At 38.0% G+C, this 23,688-nt stretch overlaps 1 protein-coding gene across 1 annotated transcript; it reads left to right on the top strand.

The window, feature by feature from the left end:
* Positions 1 to 165: 165 nt before the first annotated feature.
* On the top strand, positions 166 to 23,230 carry LOC109039824 (UBA-like domain-containing protein 2). Its single transcript, XM_019055492.2, has 4 exons — positions 166 to 366; positions 10,355 to 10,426; positions 16,099 to 16,207; positions 17,488 to 23,230. The coding sequence occupies exons 1-4, from the start codon at positions 259 to 261 to the stop codon at positions 17,622 to 17,624; spliced, it is 426 nt and encodes a 141-aa protein (XP_018911037.1). The 5' UTR covers positions 166 to 258; the 3' UTR covers positions 17,625 to 23,230.
* The last annotated feature ends 458 nt before the right edge of the window (positions 23,231 to 23,688 follow it).

Raw genomic sequence — 23,688 nt, forward strand, 5'->3', positions numbered from 1 at the left:
TGGAAACCATCGTCTGAGAGTTTACGGGAAAGAGGGGAATACGTGTAAAAAACTGAGAAGGGTGGGGATGGATGTCATTGACGACGAGGGGTAAGGGGAGAGAAATTGTTCTCGCGTTGGCCAATCAGAATCCAGAGTTGACGTCACTGAATGGAATGAAAACAAGTTTTGTTTTGATTATTTTATCAGTGTTTTTGTGTTGTGTTGTTGTGTCTGCCTCGTGATTCCGGTGTCAAAATCTTTGTCATTTATTGAAAAATGGATTCACTTCGAGAGCAAGTAATGATAAACCAATTCGTTCTGGCCGCTGGATGTGCTCGGGAGCAAGCGAAACAGTTGTTACAAGCCGCTCAATGGCAATTTGAGGTAAAATTCCGTCCATCCCGTAGTGTTTTGATTCGTATGCTTTCATCAGAAAATGGCTGACCTACCTCCCGGCTAAACTTAGACGCAATACTTCTAATATTTACTCAACTGCATAGTTTCGGGATGATTTCGTGTTACCGAAACGAATTAACCAAATTCATCAATTTCGAGTCACTTTTTCTTTTATTGATGGCTGTTCCCTTGAAATTTCTATTTCCTTCACATGCTCTCAAAGGTCATCAACATGCCTGTGGAATTCACCACCTCATGCCATGATGGTGCTGTTATGAACTGTTTGTTGTGATATTGTAGACATGAATAATGTCTACCCAGGTTTTTGTCTCTCAGTATTACATTATGGGTTTTAGGAGCTTTTTGAATGACCTTGAGCTTTATTCTCTGACTTACGCTCAAGACTAATTTATACCACTATTACTTGATTACCATTTGTCTGAATATGTAAAATATTAAGAGCTTTGTTAAATATGGGCATTTTGAAAACAAGACTACTTGATACCTAATGGTTGGTGTTGTTAGATTCCATTTCAATTAGGTATTAGTGACTCGCGTGTTTACATTTGAATACTAAGTGTCGCGACAAAACGCTAAACAATCTTGGAAGGTCAGTGGGACTGTTAGGGTGCGCTTAGTATAAAGAAGAATCTGATAAGATTATATAAGTTTGCTTTATCATTGCACCTATCATGTCGCTCTCTATGGTAGATGTGAAAAGAAATCACTTTGGCCCAACTTCTTTCCTTGATGAGTTCGTTTATCAAGATTTTTACGTCCTTGATCATGTCCTAATGTTTGTGATAACTGACTCAATTTGTGTTTCCCCTGGAATCCTTTAAAATATAAGATTCCATGGTCATGCGATTATTTGTTCCTGTGTAAAATTTAGCGCATCCAATGGAAATCATCATAACGTCTTCTGTCTATTATTCATACGTAATTCTCACTGTGACTGTTCTTTGGATTTACTCACACTTAAAGGGAAAATTTTTACGATCTGCAATTGTACAATCTACAATATTTTGTTGATATTTTTCAATATGATGGGAAACTTTTTGAAATTGTTCATCTTATATTAAGACAAGAAGCATATCTTGTTGGTATTGGCACTGACTAGTGGTGCCATTTGGATGCAAGTATAACTTAATATCTGGAAGGAGCTCTAACTGTTGAAGCCGATCCAGTATTGGCATAGATATTGTAGGAGAGTTAAAGTTTACATGACCAGGTCTGTATTGTCTGTTTGGGAAACCATCCCTCAGGGCGTCATGGAGCAGCTATGTTCATATGATCACAACTTTTATGGGAGGAGGGGGGGATGAGCCTGCCGAGACTCCCTACCCATAGCCAAGATTACTAGGATACCTGTGGCAGAGTTTCTGGCAGTCTGGAAATGTTAGGAAGTCAGAGGATTTCGCAAGCTGTGCGTTGGTGTAGCAATTTCAGTCGGTGCCATTCGAAAGAGCCAGAGAGTGCAGAAAATGCCTCATCACATGCCTGCCGGGGCGCATGAAATCGTCGGAGGAAGGAACATTGTGGAGGGTCATTACTTAGTTGAAAGTCAAAGAAAAACAGGGAAAACGGTCATCTTTTTTAAATTGGTGGGAAATTTTGTGGAAAGCCTGCAAGTGGGCGTGTGAAAATGTGGATGCTTTGAAGATTCTGCATTCCTGGAGAGAGCATGAACAACTTTTGAGTCCTTTTCTCAAACATTGAATTTTTAAAAGTGGAAATTTTGTCCAAAGTTTTGCAAAAGTCAGTGTAGGTATTCAGGGGAAAAAAATATGAGGAAATTAAGTTTGAATGCCAGGAAAAGTCCAGGAAAAATCAGGGAACTTGAAAAATTTTGAGTGAGGAAAGTGATAAAGCAACAAAGTTAAGGTATTGAAAAATGAAGACCTGACGGAAACCCTGAGTGGAGAGAGTCCATTCGCCTCCGATCCGACGAGTATTTTCGTATGATGTCACATGTCTCATGCAAAACGGCAGATTCCTCTCCTATCATCGGCCCATACTGCCGTGATAGCGAAGAGAGCAGTAAGTGCACGCCGGGATGAGCCTCGAGACCCGCAAAATCATGTGATAACCATGGCTCATACAGAAATCCACTTACTGCTCTCTTCGCTATCACGGCAGCACAGCCCCCCTCTCGTCGAGTGTCGTAATTTATGAAGGGCCCCTATGTCTGTGCTGTGTGCGATATGCATTCATTTTTCGTCACTTGGGCCAGGTTTTTGCGAACTGCGAATGTGGCGTTGTGCGGGCCGGGCAAGTGGGATGGTGTCGCTTGGCTCGGTTGGAAGTGGAAGCCAAGGTGTTAATCCTAATCGCTGCTCAGCGTGGCGCAGTGAGCCAGTGACCCCTCGGCCCAGCCACACGCTCCCGCCGCTGTCCCCGTCGCAACTGCCGCACTATCTCCATGTAAACATTCGTCAAGGCTGTCAGCGCCGAGGTTCATTTCGCCCTCCGCTTATGCGAGCCACACAACTGCCTGTCGTGTCGGCCTGAGGCCGTGGGACCACCTCCGAACTCGAAAGCTCTGCTTTGGCGTCGCCCAAGAACAGAGGAAGTCACATGGAAACAGCACTTCCGGTGTTCTGGAAAATGGGGAAATTCGTAGGGGCGGTCGGACAGAGGCGGATCCACAGGGTGTCTACAAGTCCGGAAATAGTACTGATTTTTTAAGGGCGGTACGAAAGTACTGTCAAAGTGTGGAAATTTCGCAAGTTGGCCCGGAATTTTCTCATCTACGTGTAAGTTTTGTCGCAATTTGAGCGGGAAATTGAAATTTTAGAAATTTTTCAAATTCCGTCAATTGGAGGTACCGAAAAAGTACTGTATCTTTCTGTTGAGGTACTAAATTTCTTGGGAATGTACTGAAAAAGCACCGGAAAAGCACTGATTCGTGGCCAGCTCGTTCAAGTAGACACTCTGATCCAGCAATTTGGCAACACCGCATTGCCTCCATTTAAACCTATGTTGAATAATCGATGATTGTTGGAGCACCTGGCCCCTCCAAGAATCGATTCATTTCCATAGGTTTAAATTAAGGAAAAAAATGTTGCCAATTTGCTGGATGCGGTCGGGGGTTTTGACGAGTAGCGTGTCGCCTCGAAGACTTCAGACGGTGCCCTTCGAGAGAGTTTGAGCAATTTTTATGTCCCTCTTCCTATGCATTTTTCTAGAAGTGAAAATTTAAAAAAAAATCTGGCAACATCGAAGCGGCCAGCGAAAGTTTTCAGGAAATTTGAAAGTGAAAGAAAATCCTGGAGGTCCTGCTTACATCCAATGATGTCCAGTTGCTCAAAGATATTTTTCCAAAGGGCGTTTAGACATATTACGATACGCCCGTTTTCGGTGTCCCGGGACCCTTTCGCCGCCTGTTGCGCGCGGATCCGAGCTCCGTGTGCCCCCCCCCCCCCCCCCCCCCCCGGAATTTTGCTGCGGAAATTTTTCTCTTCGGCCAATCAATTTAATTTTTTCACTTCGAGCGCAGAATTAATTGTGATGAGATTTTTATCAGAAACCATTCCATGTTCAACCAGGGCCGGATTTAGGGGGTGGCCACATGGGCCGCGGCCCATGGCGGCTTTAGAGGACGGCAACATTTTGCAATTTATTTAAATGCAGGTTAAAAAAAAAACAGATTCAGAAAAAAAAATTACAAACGAGAAAAGGGGACAAAATTTCTAATTTCCTGAGTGAATAGTAATTTCCAATTTTGTCGTCTTTCTGTGATACAATGGACAACACCTTTAATTAGTCGAGTAATACTAATTAAAGGAACACGGAATTTGGTCTGGAACGGCGCGGTGCATAGAGAGGGATGACGACAAGAACTTGAGATGAAAAGGAGAAGCCCACGGCGCTGCCGCGGCGGTCGGCATGAAACACATATTAGCGCCTACAAGACTGCATGAATACTGCACGCACTGCGTGAAACACAGAGCGGTCAGCACCGGTCGGCGTGAGATGCATAGCGCCTTCAAGACTCCATGAATACTGCACGCACTGCGTCAAACACACTGCGTTTAGCTGCGCTCGACGTGAAACGCATAGCGCCTACAAGACTGCATGAATACTTCACGCATTGCGCCAAACACAGTGTGTTCAGCGCACGCGGTGGAAGTTTAAATTATTATACTACATTTATGTTTGTTCATTCATAATTTTTTCGTTCATTTTTTATAAATGGAAGGCCTTGTCCACACAGATAGGTTTACGGAACTTAACTTTCGCGCCAAGTTCCGGGAACTTTTGCTAATAGTGTTGACAGGGCTTTCGCAAAAACTGTGTCCAACACGAGTAAACGCAACGCGTCTTATGCACCCCTCCCCCTCCGGCACGTTCACTTGATGGTTTTCATTGATTTTTCAAAACGAATGAGAAGGGGGCGGCAAAATACAGGCGGCCCATGGGCGGCAAGTAGGTAAATCCGGTCCTGTGTTCAACATATCTGAAAAGTCAGGGAATTCTTAAATTTAAGTCAATTTGTCGCTCAGCAAACAGCGATGATTACGATATAGGTCGTGATTTTGCTCGTTTTTGCCAATGGTCTCGCAAATTGCACTATTTGGCAACGCTGCCACGCACGAAAGTTTGTCAGTTACATATTTCAAAGTAAATTCAATGAGAAGATTCAGAAAATGTTAAGTGCGTAGCTGCCGATCAAGTCAGGTGAGTACTTGCTGCAAGAATAGTCTCCATAATATTTATTATTAATTTACCTATTTCCTTTTTTTCGATTTGATTATGTACTCAGAATGCCCTATCTTCGTGCAACGACGACGTATGAATGCAATGAGTGACACACTTCGTCACCACTAGTGGAAAATATTGAGGGCGTTCCGGCTTTTCCAATGGCTGGGCGAGGATGCAACTATTCGTGTCTTCGGGATGTCCGTGTTGCATACATAAAAAATTGCGGGCGCTTTGTCTTTCTTTAGCACAATGTAGGGCTGCGGTTGTTAAAGTTCAAGGAGTTTCCACGTTGCATTTTCAATATTTTTTACCATGAAATCCTCTTGAGTTCGAATAAACCGTGGTGGATCACGGCAGTGTTGCCATATGGTGCAAATTTTCCACTACAAACATTTCCAAAAGAGCCTGCAAATTACTACTGATAACATTTCCGCATTTCGCACCATTTTGCTGCGCTACCAGGGTGTTATACGAATCATCCGAACACGGAGGATTTTATGATGAGCACGATTGTAAATGCAATGCAGAAATCTCTTCATAACTAACAACCGTAGCCGTACGTTGTGCATGCTTTGGGAAACCAGAGCGCCTGCAATTTTTTGTATATGCAACACGGACATCTCGAGGACACGAATAGTTGCATTCAGAGCTAGCCATAGAAAAAGCCGGAGTGCCATAAATTTTTCCGCTCGTGATAACAAAACGTGTCACTCGTCACACTCATACGCCGTCGTTGCACGAAGATAGGGTGATTTGAATGTTTAATCAAGTCGAAAAATAATGAACAACTAAATCAGGGTTTACTATTATTCAATATTCATTTACAGGAGATGGGTATTATTTGAAATATTCAGCAGCAAAATCACTATGAAAATCGTGCGGGAGAAAAGAGTTTTCTAAATAGGAAGGCCGGGAACTTCTTGCACCCTTGCTTCAAACAATGCCATCCATTCGCTCAAAAAAAAAAAAGAAAAGAAAAGAAAAAAACAAACCAAACCACAGCGGAAATTTTGAGACGTCGCAATCGAGAAAGTCTTTTTACCTTTCACCTTCCGCATCTCGTTTGTTTCCTAAATCCATTACATTTCCATAGCAATCAAATCGTATGCATGTCTCTCAGCTCACGTGAATTGAAAGAAGCAATTTTATCGGGATCATTCGTCGAGAATACGCGACCTATTGTCAGAGCATCAGCTGGAACACTTGAGTGATAACTTCGTCCTCGTTATCAGTACACCAGTACTTGATAAGGTATTGAAGCTTTGGCTTTTTTTAATATTTACTTTTTTCGCATTCTTACACGCGGCGATCTAGGTTGTCGACTGATGCTTTGTCTCTTGTTACTTGCGTGACGTCCCTAGCTTACGATAAAATTGGAGTTTCCCTGGAATAATTTCCGAGCGAGATGAATTTCTGTGCTCTGAATAGATTCTCTCTTACACTTTCATTTTAAGCTGATTCGTCCCGGATTCTGGCGTGGTTGAACTAGCAAGGTGTCTACAAGTTCGAAATTTTCGGAAAGTCCGGAAATAGTACCGATTTTTTAAGGGGGCTCCGGAAGTACTGAAAAAGTGCGGAAATCCCGCAAAAAGTCAGGAATTTTTTCATTTTTTTGTCATTTCTGTCTCTATATGAGCGAGAAATTCAAATTTCGTCAAATAGAGGTACTGAAGAAGTACTGAATTTTTCTATTGATGAGGTACTGAATTGTTTGGGAATGTACTGAAAAAGTACTGATTAAACACCCTGACTAGCGTGCGATATGTCGCGTTGATTAAGTAGCAAATCTCTGCTGATTTGGAATTTTCAGCCAATAAAAGGGAGACAGCTCCTGCGCATGAGCCGACAGAATCATTCTCAACCAAAAATTTCAAACTACAGAATTATGGATTTTTTTTTAGTAAATAAAACCTCGGTCGATACAATTGAGAATGAATCGTTGCTGTAGGAACGTTGCTTTAGAATGAATCGAGCCTAGAGGAATGCACTGAAAAAGTACTGATTTTTGGCCAACCTGTTTTAGTATACGGACACCCTGTCCATTTACCCCATTCGTCTTCGGAGTTGGACAAAAGAAGTTACGCGCGGCGCTCATGCAACTATTCGTGCTCTGCGGTAGCCTATATTGCATAGTCAAGTAAATGAAGGCGCTCGCTCTGTCTGCCTTCAGATGGGCTCCTGGTTCCGCGACGCGCCGCGCTTTGTGGGTAATAAGACGTTAAGTGCCTGTAATTGGCTGTGTAAAAGACTGGAAAGAGCCGTCTTAGTCAACCTCCTTACGTATCCACTCTGAATTCGTCAACCGGTGCACGATGATCATCATATAAAAACACAGGAGGTGGTGGCCAGGTGGAATTAAGTTGCTATTTTGCTAGTATACAATTTCTAAATACTACATGGACTATCCTTTTAACTCGGCAGGGACAAGTAGGGTGTAACTGTATGCATTTAGGATTTGTATGCATTTACTCAAAATTTGGCGAGAACAGTAATTGCATTCAGTTTCTACATATATTACTCATAGTTTTGGACTACAATTTGGAACTACAATGTATGGTTTATTGTTAAAAACACTAATGTCCATAGAGACATTATCGGTCCATACGTTGGTTCTAAACTTAGTAAGAAGTGGTAGTTCTTAATTGACTTCTAGACAAGGTATGAATCAAAGCACAGAACTACGTGTTTCCTCCCCAAATTCCACAGGGAAAACGAATCACACTATGGAAAGTCTGATAATCAACTCCGGAACAAGATATATTTTCTATTTGTTGAATGGCAAAAATACAAATGACGTCATTTTTATAATCGAAATTCCATTTGACCTGTGTTTAAAAGACTTCCTTATATTTTGTTCAGGGGTTGATTTCAAAACTTCTCGTTGTGTCAATTGTTTTCTAGGTAAGATTTTGAAGAGAAAACATGTGATGTTTTCTCCCATTCTGGACCTTGTATAATGGCCTGTTGCAAAGTGAAGTCCAATTATTTGGAAGCAACAAGCGTGGAGGAAGATATGGAGGTAGAGGTAGAAAGTACGGAGGATACAGAACTGAAGCGCAAATGAAGTTTGCGATTTCGAGACGATTTTCATGCATTTTTCACAAGTGGCGTGTCGCGCTTTGTGACAAATGGTTTGATCTGCCATTTAAACCTACAGATAAGGACCGATTATCATGGTATGCTTTAATAATCAATTCTTGACTACAGCCCCAAACGGGAATAAATCGATAGTCGATGATTCATGCTTCGCCACTATTTTTTACGAGGCTGATTACCTACAACCTACAACAAGGAGAACATCTGTTTAAACAGGAAAAGCAAGCATTTGCTCCAGGCTAAAGATTGGGCTCTTGAATTTTACTCGCTCTCATTCGCTTTCAATCAATAATTTGAGGAAAAATTCATCCGTGAAAGCGTCAAACATCAAGAAGTTTCCGTTTACCTCATCGGTAAAGTCAACCGAAAGCCCATCGCAAATCAGAAGTCGATACATGCGGTGGAAGCTTTTACTCAAGTAGGAAGTAGGCCTGCAATAAAATTCTGCATCTGAGAGTCGCGTATGTTGCCTATCAACTAATTGAAGGAGATCCTCCTGTTGAAATTAATCGCAATGAAATTGGAATAAGTTGACATTTTTTTGCATTGCAAACTGTCCATCGTTGATCCTTTCATCTGGACGTTTAAATCGGCATTTATTGATCCAATGATGTGAAAATATTGTGATCATATAGAAAAAAAATCAAGAGATAGGAAATCATGTTGCAAAAATAGCTCCTTGACAACGCAACGGCTGTATCTTTGCAATAATTCCGCGTTGGAATGTTCCGCAACTTCACTCGAACCAAACTCAATCCCCTCTTTTTTTGTGCGTTTTACGTCCTTTGTCCGAGGGAAATATACGGTGCGGGCAATGACGTATTCGCGAACCGTGGCGTGGAGGAGCTCTGATGGATGGAGGTGCCGAATGACCTTGAACCGGGTCCGGGTCTCGAGGAAAACGAAAATAGCAGCCGATCCGTATTATTGTTCGATTGCGCAGGTTTGTTTACATTTTGCCCACGCAGTTAGGGCAACCGCAACAGCTTCCGTTGTCTCTCACGCACACACCATCACACACTCTTGTACAGCTTCTTCTACTGTTTTTTTTTTTTTTAATTCATATTAATATAATTACAACCTCACTTCTGGTTGGCGCCAAAATCAGCCAGGAATGGCTGAAAAATTCCTAATTTTTTTTCTATGCGTGGTTTTTCCCCGCGCGCTTTCGAAAAATTTCCTCATTTTCCCAAAATTTTCCAAGTGATATATCTGTTTTCTCTTTCTCTCTCCCCCACTCTCGCTTTGTCTCTTTACTTGCAAAAATTCCACCGGGAGTGCTGAGAGAGTTTTCTTCAAAGCGGAAAAAAAATCAATAAATCGTAGGAATTTCTCCGAAGAATTTTTCGGTGGTTTTGGCCAAACATTTCCTCACCGATCACACAATTGACGGATCTTATGATCACGTAAATTTTGCTCCTCCGTAATGGTGGTTTGAAGATCGTTGTTCAAAGAGCGTAGTTTTTAGAGGAGGCTGTTGCAAATTCGATCGTCATGCTCATATCACAAAATTGCCGGATTCGAATGCAAGTAAAAGCCCTTTGTCGATAAAAAAGTAAACTTAACCACTCGTTTCTCAATTTTATGGTCACACTAGAGTTGTCCGTTGATGTCTTAAAGTCCGGTTTTTCTACTCAACTATACATTTTAAAAATCGCTGTATCGTAAATCTTGTCCCCGTGATCTTAGGCCCTTTCTTCTGTGAACGGTCACACTTATTTTGCCGTCAATTCTACCGTTCTAAGGAAGAACGCAGTGTGAACATTCGATAGTTGCCAAATTTCCCTTGACAAAACATGTATTTTTGACGACAGTTATGCATATTTTTCTTTGAAATTTTCAGAAAATTTAGATTAAATTGCGTACAAAATTGTCTGAACATTTTGGAAAAAAATATTCAAAATTTTACTAGTTAATTTGGTTTTTAGTGAAGGAAATCTGGCAGAGTCAAAAGGCTCATACGGCGTTTTTCCATAGCACGGCAGAATTGTCGTCGCTATTTGGGAAGGTGTAAGTCCATTCGAATAGCATTTCAAGATGTGTCTGTCATGTAAGAGTAGCCTTTTGTCCATCATTGTATATACGTCGAACTTACCGCTAGGTGGTTATTTATAATGAAGCAAAAAGTGCGCCATAGCAAAGCAACCCTAATTTGTTTAAAACTTTTTGTTCACAGACGGCGCTGAGTATTTTCTTTCAAGAAGCTGCTCTTCCTGGCTACTCAAATCCTGCTGCTCACTTTGGACAAGTAAGTGTAAATTTTAGACGAGAGCTCTTGGTTTCAAGAGCTATGTATTTATGTAAATGTTCGGAAACGTATACACCTACTTTGCACTTTTAGCACCTGTCATAATTGAAAGTAAAGGAACATCTCAACCCAATAGGACTGTAAAAGCTTAAGTCAAGTTAAAAAGTGAAACTACTCCATTTTTTCAAATGTATTCTTTTTATCTTATTGAAGTGCTTCAAAAATTTGGGATGTAACATACTTATTCAGAGTAATGCGTAATTTTATATTTTATCACAAGACTGCTGGAAAAATCGCGGTTTTTCCGCGATACTATGATGAAAATCTCGTATAATTTCTTTTGTCTGGAAACGCAGGAAAAATCGTGTAATTTTTAAAGTTCAAGGAAATTTGCATAAAAATGTTTCAATGAGTCAAAACACTGGTCAAAGCTGACACTAAGTGCGCAACTTTTCAAACTCCGAAGTATTCATGCGGTATCACGCGAAAATGAAGGAAAATCTTAGTTTCTCCCCTGTTTCAAATTACTGACGTTTACGAATGAAGGAATAAAGGTTAAATGCGGAAATCAAGCGAGCAACTATTCGAACTCCGGAGTAGGTATGTAGTATCACGCAATATTGAAGGAAAATCTCACCATTTCCCCTGTCCCAAATTACCGACTCTATGAATGTAGGTATTAAGCTCGCATCGTTAAGTGTGAAAATAAGACTTGCGACTATTCGAACTCCTGAGTATTCTTGCCGCAATATTGGGGCGCAGTTCGCGTAATTTTTATTCTCATACAAAACCGCTGATAAATCGCGTATTTGCCGCGACTGAGACCCAGAACCACCATACTCCAAAAAAAATCATAACGTCTCGAAATACGGGGATACAGCTTTACCTCTGAGAATAAATCTGTTTTGGAGTTAAAGTTGCACCACATGAAATTTTTATTTTAATATATAAATGAGGTCCTGAAATCCTCGCATCTAATCCTGAATCATCCTGTGCGCCATATCGAAATCGAAATTTCGAAACAGGTTCCCGGCCGTAGATTTATCTCCATTTTTGGGCGACAAGTTTCCAGATTCCTCTTCCAAAATCGTGTAGGGCCGTTGTAAGCCCCGCTTATTCGTGGACCCGTTGCCAAGCGACGACGGGAGCCAGGGGTTGGGATTAGGAAATCATCGTTTCCCTCTGCTCCCAGCTCCCACCCGATCAAGGTCGCCGGTGAGGAGGCCAAGGTCGTTGTTCGTGTCCAGCGCGGCGTCAGGATCAGAGGTCCCCTAAGAATATAAATTGAGGAAATCTCTCGGCCACATTTCGTCATCCCTAATGCTGTCCTGATTCATTCCTCCAATGGAAGTAAATAAACATGGAAATACCAGACACATTTTGCTGAAATATTGGTGTGTATCTTAATCTTAGGTAAAAGCGGAATTGTTTCATCAGGGCTTCTGAAGGTTCCTATCCTTCTGATTTGCACTGAAAACAGACTGTTAGGGGTTAACCCCTAAAATTGAGGTATTGCCCCAATATCCTTCTCATTTGCACGGAAAACAAACTGTGAGGGGTTATCCCCTGAAATTGAGGTATTACCCCAATTTGTTTGATGATACTTAAGGGAATTTTCAATTTATTGTGGTAGTACCGCAACATTTGGGTTAGTAACCTAATTTATTAGGGGTAGGTACTATCATAATAATTGGAAATACCCTTATCATCCAAATACCCCTACCTATATTTTTCTGTGGGTGATTTTGCCCTTCTCATGAAAAAAAAAAAAAAAGAAAAAGAGTTTCTTCTCCCATTTTTTGCCCTGCCGGAAGTACGGGCATTTAATTTCGTAAATGATATTCTAGGTGGCGGTAGCCACCCCGGCCCAATCCAAAAAACTCCCCCTAAAAAATGACGAGACCAAATGAAAAAAAAAAAAAAAAAAAAAAACCGACGGGTGGCTGCTGCCTAACTAGTTATACACGAAACACCTCGATCGGGCTTTTCTGCACGGTTTGCGGTCCATTAAGCTCTCCTACTAATTAAGTCGTAGAGTATTTGTATATATACATTTAATTTTCGAGCTAATGCACGCCAGTTCTTCTGTTTTTCATAGTCCTATTTTTCACTCACGACCGCGGTCGAGAAGTCTCTCCAGTAAGTTGGCATCATTGTTCCCTCTCCGTTTAATCTTATGGAAATGAATCGAAGTGTCAAGTGCTTCGCCAAGAATCGATTATCAAACAGTTTTAAATGGAGAAAAGCGAGTGTTGTCTAGCTGCTGGATCTGCCTCTTTTCTCTTTTTTTTTTCATCACATTGACTTGCCGCGACCATCTCCTAACATTTTAGTTTTCTCTTATGGAGCATCAAGTGAGCATTTACTTATATGAATGAATTCATGAGGTGAATTTAAATCGAAGCGCCCATAATTTTACGGGGTTTTCTCTTCTGATCCAAGAACTTCACTCTGTTCATCACCAAGTGGAACTACCAAGCAGTACCGGTGATATGACGACCAACGAGTGACTCGAGGTCACTCGCCAATTCAAGCTCGGCTTTCAGTAATCTCGTTTCCTGTGATTTCTGGCTCCAAATGTCTCATCAGTAACGTCAATGAATATAATTCGCCTTGTCTCAAAGCCTCTTCACAGATAAGTGAATCAATGAGGTCCGGTTACATCACCTATGGTTAAATTCAACCTCTTGTTAAACGCTCTTTTAATGTTATTTTTGGGGAGCTCTGGGCTCGTATGATACAATTCACGGTTCAGATGACATTTTTGGTTCTGTTGAAACATTTTGGAACTGACCGTCATAATTACCAGTTAATAAATTTATCAGGTGCCCCCCAAGTGTTTGTTAAATTTTAACCAGAGGATAAATAAATCCGTAACAAGAAGTGATAGAACCGGGGCCTAAATGAGAAATATCAGAAGGCGGTGTAATTGCCTGGAACCATCATAGCTTCATGCTTATTACCTACATAACTTTCGGGTAGCCTAAGAGAAAAATGAATTACTTATATTTTAGGTTTTTTCTTGAAATCAGTTAGCTCGGTGCTCTCAGAATTTTAATCAAAACTTAAATGATCGCCTCAAACTCTAAAATATGTTCAACAAAATTTGGAACATGCATGAATCATGCGATTATTTCTCCATAAATGAATATTCTCCCCTTGAAAATGACCAAATTTTCCAGGAAATTTTCTTCGGATTGCAAACATTTTCTTAGATTGCAGTTTTCATGATTCCTTGTCTAATTGTAGGTTGAATGAGAGTGGCCTACAATTTAATCGTGATTCCGGTGTTTCGACATCTTCTTCGAAATAAGTATTTTTCTAGAGAAAATCACTTGATTTTTTCGTTTTGAATCCGTAGAGAACACTCATATCAGAAAGAACGACGAGAGGACAGGAACGTGAATTATAAGTATCAATCATCCTTTAGAATAAATTATGACAGGAAAGTTGCAATATTGCACATCGATGGCTTAAGTCGAAAAATGTGTAGCTACGATTGCGATGTTGCAAATCTCTGTTTTAGTTTTCTATAAAAAAGTCGTTGAATTTTGTCGCGGATCCTTGAAATTTTTCCTCCAGCCAAAAAACGCATTTTCTCAATTCCAAGAGACCTTGTGTTAGTTTGAAACTCTCCGTGAAAATAATTTTTATGAGAAATAATGCTCAAAAGAAGGTTGAAAAGTCATAGACTTCATGTAAGTACCTATTCAAAATCCCAGACTAGTCAGGGAATTTTGAAACCCAAGGAAACTTCGTCGCCTTGTGAAAAAATGGAAACTTATGGGAGATTTTCAAAAGTCGCAAAAATTGAGAATCGCATTTTTGACTTCAGCAGTCGTTAAGAAGAAATGAGATTTTCTTCTTTCCATTTTGGGATTCACGAGCTCCTTGACCCTCCGCGCCGAGCGAGTCATCTTGGATTCCCAAAAGCACCAGGGACGCTCCTCTGAGGCGACACTCAACACTTATTACCACTCGACGGACATCTGTTTTCGGGTGGATGCGACATGTGCAAAAAACCGATGAAACAGAAAATAAATCCGCGGGTGATAAGCTTGTGAGGAAACAATCCAGCCGGAGCGGCGCACAATGGATCGAGTCAATTAGAGAGGTCGGACATGAAAATTTTGACTAGAACTGCAAATTTTGATGTTTATTTCGTCACATTTTAAATTTTAAGGGGTGGTTTTAGAAGGAAATTTTACGAGGAAACCAATTATACCCACTTTTAGAACCTCAAAGATTTGTATAAACGGAGTTATAAGCGTTTAAAGTTTCCAAAACTTGTCCGACCTCTCCTATTGACTCGATCCACTGTGCGGCGTGTTTTGCATCGCTCCGCACATCGTTGTCGTCGCCCCGGTCAACGACATCGCCCTTCCCTCATCATCGAATCTCTTTCCCGGCCGCACCGCGCCACGGCGCCTCCCTACAAATGCTTTTCGCCGATTTATTTTTATAATGCTCAAGGCACGATTGTTTCCTCCAGCGGCCAAAGGTCTGCTCAGTTTCGCAACGTTGAGAATGGATCGACTTGGCTCGAAAGGAAGAAACCTCGGTTTTTTTAAAAAAAAATTGTTTAAATTTTTTTTTTATTTGGAAAACAAGGGGCCCGCACTGGAAGAAAAACACACATTGGATCTAGAGTCCAGACTCTTAAAAACATCGACAAGAAAAAATACTCTTAATTCAATCGGATTTTTGCCTAAATCAAGAACCAAGCCTCTTAATTGGAGCGGATTTCCTTTCGATTTAAAGCTTAAATCTGATTGAATCAAGAGTATTTTTTCTTGTCAATGCTTTCAAGAGTCTGGACTCTAGATCCAATGTATTTTTTTTTTTTTTCAGTGCGCTATTTGTATCACTTTTCTTTTATTTCGACTCGATTTCGCCAAATGGAACCATCGATTTTAGCTCATTTTCGAAACAAAGTGTGTGCCATCATCTATAGTTATTTTAAATTGATGGCTCGAGTGCGAAACCACGTATCTCCGGTTGCGACGTTGCAGACTTCCTGACATACTTTAATTGTTCCTCAAAAAACTAACTTTTTGAAAACTGCCTTAAGTTTTTCCTCTCTGTCAGCAGAATATTCTGTATTATTAAGTTACATAGTTACCTATTTTTTCTCGGCAAAATAGAATAGGAGCAGGAATTTTGAAACATCGCAACGGAGATGTACGTGATTACGCACTTCGGCCACTGGAAGGTGTTTCTATGAATGAGCCAGAAATATAGATCCTTATTGTTTTATCAGTGAATTTAAATACTCAGTTTCTCATGAGGAAAGCTCTCATACCACAATTTCAATTTCTTTGATTGCAGGAGCTTTGTCTGATCAATTTTGGTGAGGAAAGTCAAATTTGCAGTAATTTCCCCCCTCCCCCCTATTCCTCACTACATTTTTGATCAATTATATAACAGAATTCCTACAGTTCACACATCTGTGGAAAAAATAATAAACATGCATATGAATTATAAAATATAATGAAACAAATAGATACGCACACACATTACTCAATAATGAAGGTGATATGCGCATACTTAGGAATAAATATTGATTTTTTTCTAAGTCTTTCTTCGAAATCATGGGCATAGAACCCATGTATGTCTTCTTTCGCAGCATCCTTATTCATATGGTCTAATAACTAATTTTTCTTTTTCTTTAGGTTTGTACTCCGTGTAATACGCCTGCAACGCCTCCTAATTTCCCCGACACTTTACTTGCCTTCTCCAGAATGTCAGCTTCAGACAAAGTTTGTTCCTCGCCCTCAACAGGTAGCTATTTCTGTCAAGTTTTTCTCTTCAATGTCAAATGAGCAGTTATATTCAGTGGTATAAAATTAAGCATGAACTTGAAAAATTCCATTTCTGCACACAAGATAGGGGGGGGAGGGGAGAGGAGGGACTCTCTTGTTCCCCAACCCAAACATTCCAAACCTAGCAATGAATTTCAACCTAATAATTATTGCAAGATTTCTTCATAATTTTTTTTTTTTGGTTTGGAAGTCAATTATAATTCTAAGTAAGTATTCTTTATGTGCGACCGTTCACAAAGATAAAATTTTCAGTACTCAGCCATTTTTGTCGAGTTGTAATACCAAATTTTGAGTTTTCAAAGGCAAACTCTCTCGAGCGTTCGAAAGAATCAGTTGTGAGCAGTTCAGTTTTTTTTTCTGTGCAAATCTAAGCTGTAAAGTTGCTTTTTGACTAGCGAATTTCATACCTGAGACATGGTGGATTAGAATTTTAACAAGGGGGAGAAATGTTTGTTTTCAGTGTTTTTTCTCGTAAGAATTTTAATTTGTTTCCCATAGAACTACATATTTTGAACGGTGAATATATTCTGCCATTGTTTTGGCTTGACAATTTTCGGCATTTTTGTTTTGCCACAAAATGTTTTTAGATTACTTCTCTCTGCTCTAGCATTCCTAATTTAATTTCTCATGGATCCTGGTCCCTTTTCCTATGGACAGTTAAGTAATATATATAAAAAAAAAAAAAATCTTCATGAATGTTGACAAAAATATTCCCTCTCAACCCATGAGAAGCATCTGTTGAATGCTCTTAAGGTTTGTGATGCCACTAGACAGTATTCTTTCAGTCTATCATTTATTCGTGAACGTCTTTCAGGGCCAAGAAACAATTGAAAAAGTTTAATGGACTTTGACAATTTTTGTTTCGTAGTGTCAAAATACAAAATTTGTTTAAGATTAACACAGATTGCCTGTTGGCTCTAGTTAGATCATGTCAGTTGAATCATGAATCACTACCATGCAGTGTCCAACTCATTGTGGGACTTATGGCTTTATATATTTAATTATGACGGTAAAATCATCGTATGTTATTTTTATTTAATTTTTTTATAACTTTTAAACATGGAAAGATAATTTCAACCCATCACTATTTCCTTCAATTAGTGATATTTACACAAAAGAATACAGCCAACTTTGTTTTTTGTCAAATCACGAGTGACACTTATAAAATTTTCTGACAGAATGGCATATAATTACATTTTTTTTTGAGGTCAACTAATGCTTTTCTGAATCTTGTTTCAGTTATATTTTCAACATCACCTAAACAACAAACAAATCCACAAACATCAGCATTGCAACAGCAAAATTTATCCACAACACAGTTCACTCTACAGACCAATAATTCACAGTCGACAGGTGTCACTTTGAACAACAGATAAAACAACTCGGCTAGTTAACTTTAGCTGTCCAAAGAATGTTATACCTATGTAATGTTACATTACAGTAAGTGTGAATGTTTTATTTGTATTGTGACTCTTCCTTTTTTATTCAGTTGCTCTTAAGTCGCTGTATATTTGTTGCATTCAAGGCTACATTGCCAGTCTTAATTTGATAAATCTTGTAAATAATTTTTTTCCTTCAGTCACCGTTACCTGCAAATTTGTTTGTTGACTCCTGACTTTTCTTTTGGACTAATCTCTCAAGTAGAAACTATATCAAAGTTGATCAAATAACGTTAAGTTTTTATTTTTAATTTTTTGTACCTCCCCCCTCCCCCCCATCACAGAAATTGTTTCTAAAATGAGTATCACAGCTGCAAGTACAATTTTTCCTCCAAACTTTTTGAATGTAGATCACCATCCAATAACTCGGGAATATCTTGTTTGTTTCCAAAATTTCTTAACTTTTTCTCATAGTTTGTTGTCAGATTTCTGAAAGAAAAAAATTCTGTATCAGACCTCTTTTTATAATTGTATTTAACCATGAATTAAAAAAATTCATAATATTCCAAGTAGTTGCTCCATTTTAATGAAGTGGATTCAAAAACTGCACGTCTTTGTAAACCTTCAGGATTTCATTTTACAATTAGTTTTTATTGCTTCCTTTAAAGTAAGAAGTAAATGGTATACTTTTCTGCAGTATGCTCACCATTCTCTGAATGTTTTGGTTTGAGAAGTACAAAAGTTTTTTTAGTGATCCATTAAGGGTCTACCGCTGATATTTTTTTGTGGGTATTGCTCACCAAAAAGTCTGAGGTTCAGGACGTGTCTGCATTTTTTCATATTTCAACTTCCCTTTTACTATTTCCAATATTGTTCCTTTGAACTTGGTGTACCAACAGAATATTTCAGTACTCTCATATAGTTTGATCATTTATTCAAGTTAAATAATGGTGTCAAGAACTGGAATAAGTAGGAAGAACGGGGATCATCACAAGGCATAAAATATCCAATTTACGATATTTGCCTGGAAATTAATGTCTAAAATAGAGAATTTTTTATTTTTCTGTGTTGGAACCCTTTTTGTCGATAAAAATGTCAGTCCATGTCAACTAGGCAGTAATAACTCTCGGAGTGATGAAAAAAAATAAAAAATTGTAGCCCTGAGGTCCAATGGAACACCTAGTTCTTCTCCAAAGAATCCCAGAAAAACTGGCAGCTAATCCAGAATCTTCATCAGGATATTTACCTGAAAATATGATGAATGTAATGAGAGAATTTAAACATTTAAACATTTCAGACACTAAGTCAAAGGATGTATGTCTTTGAGAGACAAAAACACTGCAAAGGTGGATAAATTTTATTAGCTGAAGTTTCTTGTCTCTAGCCGTCATCAGTACCACCACAATGTGGTCAAAATTGAAGGCACAAGAGTTTTTAAAATACCAGTATTAGAGCAAATATGTGTTTCTTCCAACTTAAAAACAACCATAATCAAACAATAAAATTCATGCCTTATCACTTATCACCTGTTGCTCATCACCCACTACCATGAGCAACAGGTGATGAGGCATGCACTATACAGTTTAATTAGGATTGTTTTTAAGTCAGAAGATAACCCTATTTGCTCTAATGCTAGTTTGTTTTTTATTGTAGTGCCCTTGATTTTTATCACATGTATAACTTTTTTTTAAAATCATTTGAAAGTGCTGTTCATAATGCTCTGGTGAAGGCTTGAAACAAGAAGCTTTAACCAGTAAAAGTTAATCCAGTTGTATAAGGCTAATGAATAAGATATAGTGTCGTTCAATAGGACATCTACGAGTTATTTTATTTTATTTCTTTCTTTTTTCCCCCTTGAATCACTAAAAAAAAACCAACTAAATACCTAGTGCCAGTTGACCAATTGTATACGGCCTCTTGTTGTATGATCAGCGGTTGGTGAACTTAATGTCAACGATGGTTTTAATAGATTCATCCGTTAGGAATTGCACGTACTGAGCTGCAAGTTCTAAATAATGTGAATTCTTTAGTTCATCTATCAATTCTTTAATTTTCTACTGTTTATTTATTTGCTCAATGTGGTCATCAACTTTTTGTAAACTTAAGATCACCTCATAGTTGAACCCAGCTTCCTAATTTAGGATTGCATTTATGCTTTTGCTAAGTTTGCTCATCTGTTATCGATTTTGAAACTACTTTCGCAAATTCCTTTTTTATCTTTTTAAATTTCGGAAGAAGTAGATAGAGCCTCTTCCTCCAATTTTGTAAATTTTTTTTATTGATGTCAACACTAAACGTCTGAATAATACCTGCCTCTGTACCTAAAGACAACCAATATTTTAACATTTGCTCCAAAAGATTACATGATTTTGCGCTTGTTTGATTGCAGATGCAACAAAATTTTTCAAAAGTTCCTTTTGAAACCAGAAAAAACTCTCTGAAAGTACAGAAAATTTAATTCTTTGCTATCTCATAGATAATCTTTGACCGCCCTCTTTTTGTTTGACCACGCAGGATTTTTTTTATGGAGTTCATTGTTGCTGTAATGAGAATTTGTACACCAATATTTGTGAAATCTGTATTATTATCCATTTAATGATTTCTCATCAATAATTTAATTTAATTTGTACTTTTAATTTTAGAGTATTGAGCAATAGGGTTGTCCTAAGGTGGCAGAATGATGGATACTAAAGCAAAAATATCTCAGCTCAACTCTAAAAATAGAAAAGCGCACTTAATATTAGAGAAGACGTTTGTATCACAAGGTTATCATCTGTCGATCAAAATTACAATAGAACTACGTCACATTTAAAACTCTCTTATGTAGAATTCTCATTTCAAGGAATATAATTCAGACTGCATCATTTAAGGATGTACTTAGCAGCTAATGCCTCCATTATATTTCAATTTCAGTTAATATCTGCACCTGTTCAAAATATTCAATCCTCTCATTGCGATTAACATATGATTTAAATTCAATGAGTAGTACAATTTTATATTTATTGCAGCGATCTTGATCACAGTGTCTGTATGAAAGTCTCCTTTTCTTGTAATTGATTCGGTAATAATTAAACCTTTTAAAGGTTCTTTCTTTCTTTTCCAAATGAGAGTTTTGCCATAAAATTTTTGAGCATCGGGAATTTTGTGAAATTGGACTTGCAGCAGATCTGATTCAAGGTTTTTGTAGGAACTAAATCCATTATTAGAGATGGGGTCTCTCTGCTTTTCAAAATTTAAAGAATTGTTATACTTCTGCCTATATTTATCGGATTTGAAGAATATGGGGATTTCCAAATTTATCATACGCTTGAAATTATTTGGGAAGTTCTTAAGGTTTGAAGGTTTTGAACAAGTGGAATATTTCATTTGAATAATTGTTAAGGGTCCATTTGTCAGTATGACCTTTTTGCGCCAAAAAAAAGAAATTTGTACCCACAAAAAAGATAAACAAAAGAGGCACAGTGAAGCATTAATTTTCTGAACGAAGCATATTTTCACTGATAACACCCAAAACTTTTTTCAGTACATTTTTGAAGTTTCAATGAAATAGAAAACTTTTCGGCTTTAATCAGTAAGCGTTAAACTTATTTTTTATGCTCATGTATTTTGTATGGAACTTTCCTTAGTCGATAGTTATTGTAACTATAATCTCAGTATCAAGTGTAAGTAGTATACTGTGTCAATGTAAATAGATTTATCCAAGCCAGTTGGATTAACAATAATTGTCAATGGTCCTTCAGTCAAAGTCTCGTGACTCTGAAAATGATGTCGAATTTTGAAATCTAATGAGAAAATCCAAAATTTTACCCTGAGATGTATGATCTCCTTTCTGCCTGACCTAACCAAAATCCTTCAAACTATCTATAAAATTCTAAATTTACTCACAATGGGTAAAAATATACTTTTCGAGCAGTTTCCGTAAACTCCATTAAGGTTATTCTTTTTTTTTCTTCTTTTCTTTTTGATTTTTGTTTATTCTTAAGTAGAAATGAAGCGCTTATCTGATTTTATTTTCTTTGTATTCTAATTTTAATTTTGTTCACAATGAGCCAATCATGAAGACTACTTAGACTCAATCACCTGAATGTGCTCTGCAGGGAAATGCCCTGTTTTTTTTTGTAAATGAAAATCTGTAATCAACATACAGTCTTACCTCAATTATTTGATGAGTTGTGATGGAAAATCGACCCTGATAATAGATAATGCATGAATGCATATATTATAAGAAAGAAAAAAATGAAGAAAACGGAAATAAAATGATGAAAAAGTGAGGAAAATGATGCATCAACAAGCCTCATTGTTGCGCTGGATAACTGAAGTGTGGACTTGGTGATGAGTGAATAACCGAGGGATTGTCTTACAGATCTTCATCAATGATCCTATTTGTATCACTCTAGATCACCATCATATCTCTAGAATAGTGCACGAGTATAGGGTCAATCTTGCAAATCTTTCAGTTAATGCACAAAAGGATTGGGTGTAATCAATTTGCTCGCTTAGTATGGATGTTATGTAATCATAAAAACGATTTTTCTCTTCCGAAATTTTGAACTCTGTTTATTGTACATTTGATAAAATTCTCTAATGGATAGTTATCACTTACATTGTATCATTTAATCCTCTTACTTTAATCATTATTAGGTTCTGATACAAGCAGAGTGGACTAAATTTTGTCTACAGTAAAAGTATTAATTTAAGTTTCAATGATTCTGTTCTAGAATTTTGAGTTGGTGGTGCCTTTTCACTTATTGAAAATTAAAAATTTGTCAGTCCCTATGTAGTCGCATTGTAGTATTCTATCCTTCTACCACAGCTTCTTTTTGTCAAGAGTTGGCAACCGACTTGTATTGGTTGTTTTAAGACAGCTTAATTTGACTAGAAGCTTTATTGCTTTGTCAGCCAAGATTTGTCGTTACAGATGATTCAGGGTTGCCACAGTCAGGGAATACTGGGAAAACCGGGAAATGTCCATGAATTTTCAAAAGTCAGGGAAAATATGAAAGTTTCAGAGAAAAATTGTTGTGTCATCTTTGTTTGTTTTCTATAAAGAGTTTGATGTTTCAAGCAAAAAATTTTGCCTGAAAACTATTTCAAATTATGTCTTTTTAAACATCTGGTACATCCTCAATTGTCAAGTAATTAGATCAAAATATGTCAGGAAAATCAGGATGATGTCTAGGAATTTCTTTCTCCATACTCTGTGGCAATCCTGTATGCTGCTTTGCATTGAAATGCTTTTATGATAATTTAACTAACTTTGTAAATGAATTTTATACTCTGTTCACTTTGCGATTGTTCGGATTGCTCTATTAAATGATATGTCTGAAGGAGCAAAGTGTATTTAGGATTCTCTCAAAAAAACAGAATTTTTGAGGGATCAGGATAACCACTACCTTAATACTACTGCCCTGTAGAAATTTCTCTTATTATTTCTTTTCTACATCTAATCATCTGTTGAACCAGTAAATCGTGGAGTGAATAGTGTGTATTTGTAGTAGGTTTTTGTAAGATGCAAGGGATTTAAGTAAATTATGTTTCAGTTTTAATGTGATATATTTTTTAAAAATTTGTACATAAGTGAAATACAATAAAGTTCTCGGATATTTAGTGCTATTAATTCCAAACACTTAACTTAGTTTTAGTATTCTTAGCACCTTTTTCATGGCCGGTTCGGTATGTGTGGTGAATTTAATGGAAGAGAGTAAACTAGAGCAAAGGGCTGCTTTTTCTTCATCAAAAAAAGCCCATTTTCTCAGAATCAAATACTTTCTCTTGCTCGAAAAAGTTGTGAGGCTGTTAATGATCCTAAAACTTATCGACAGTGTAAGTCGGCGATCACATAACTCATTTGCAGTGTCTGAAAATCTCCACCTCTATGTTATTTTTTTAGAGGAGAACAAATTGACATGATTCCTTGAAGTTTCTGCAGAATTTTCTTTGCTTAGAGAAGAAAAATCACTGGAGTTTTAAAGAATAGCCGTTGAGTAGTTTTCTGTTTAAAAAATAAAGTGTGATAGGAAGTCTGCAACGTCGCAAATCAAGTTATGTGATTGCCGACTTA

The sequence above is a fragment of the Bemisia tabaci genome, chromosome 1 (genome assembly GCF_918797505.1).
Source record: "Bemisia tabaci chromosome 1, PGI_BMITA_v3".
NCBI lineage: Eukaryota > Metazoa > Arthropoda > Insecta > Hemiptera > Aleyrodidae > Bemisia > Bemisia tabaci.

Excerpts from the sequence above, each read along its gene's own strand:
- LOC109039824 (XM_019055492.2), top strand. The coding sequence starts at position 259 with ATGGATTCACTTCGAGAGCAAGTAATGATAAACCAATTCGTTCTGGCC. Across the intron at positions 367-10,354 it reads CCGCTCAATGGCAATTTGAG|ACGGCGCTGAGTATTTTCTT; the intron begins GTAAAATTCCGT and ends TTTTGTTCACAG. Across the intron at positions 16,208-17,487 it reads TTGTTCCTCGCCCTCAACAG|TTATATTTTCAACATCACCT; the intron begins GTAGCTATTTCT and ends ATCTTGTTTCAG.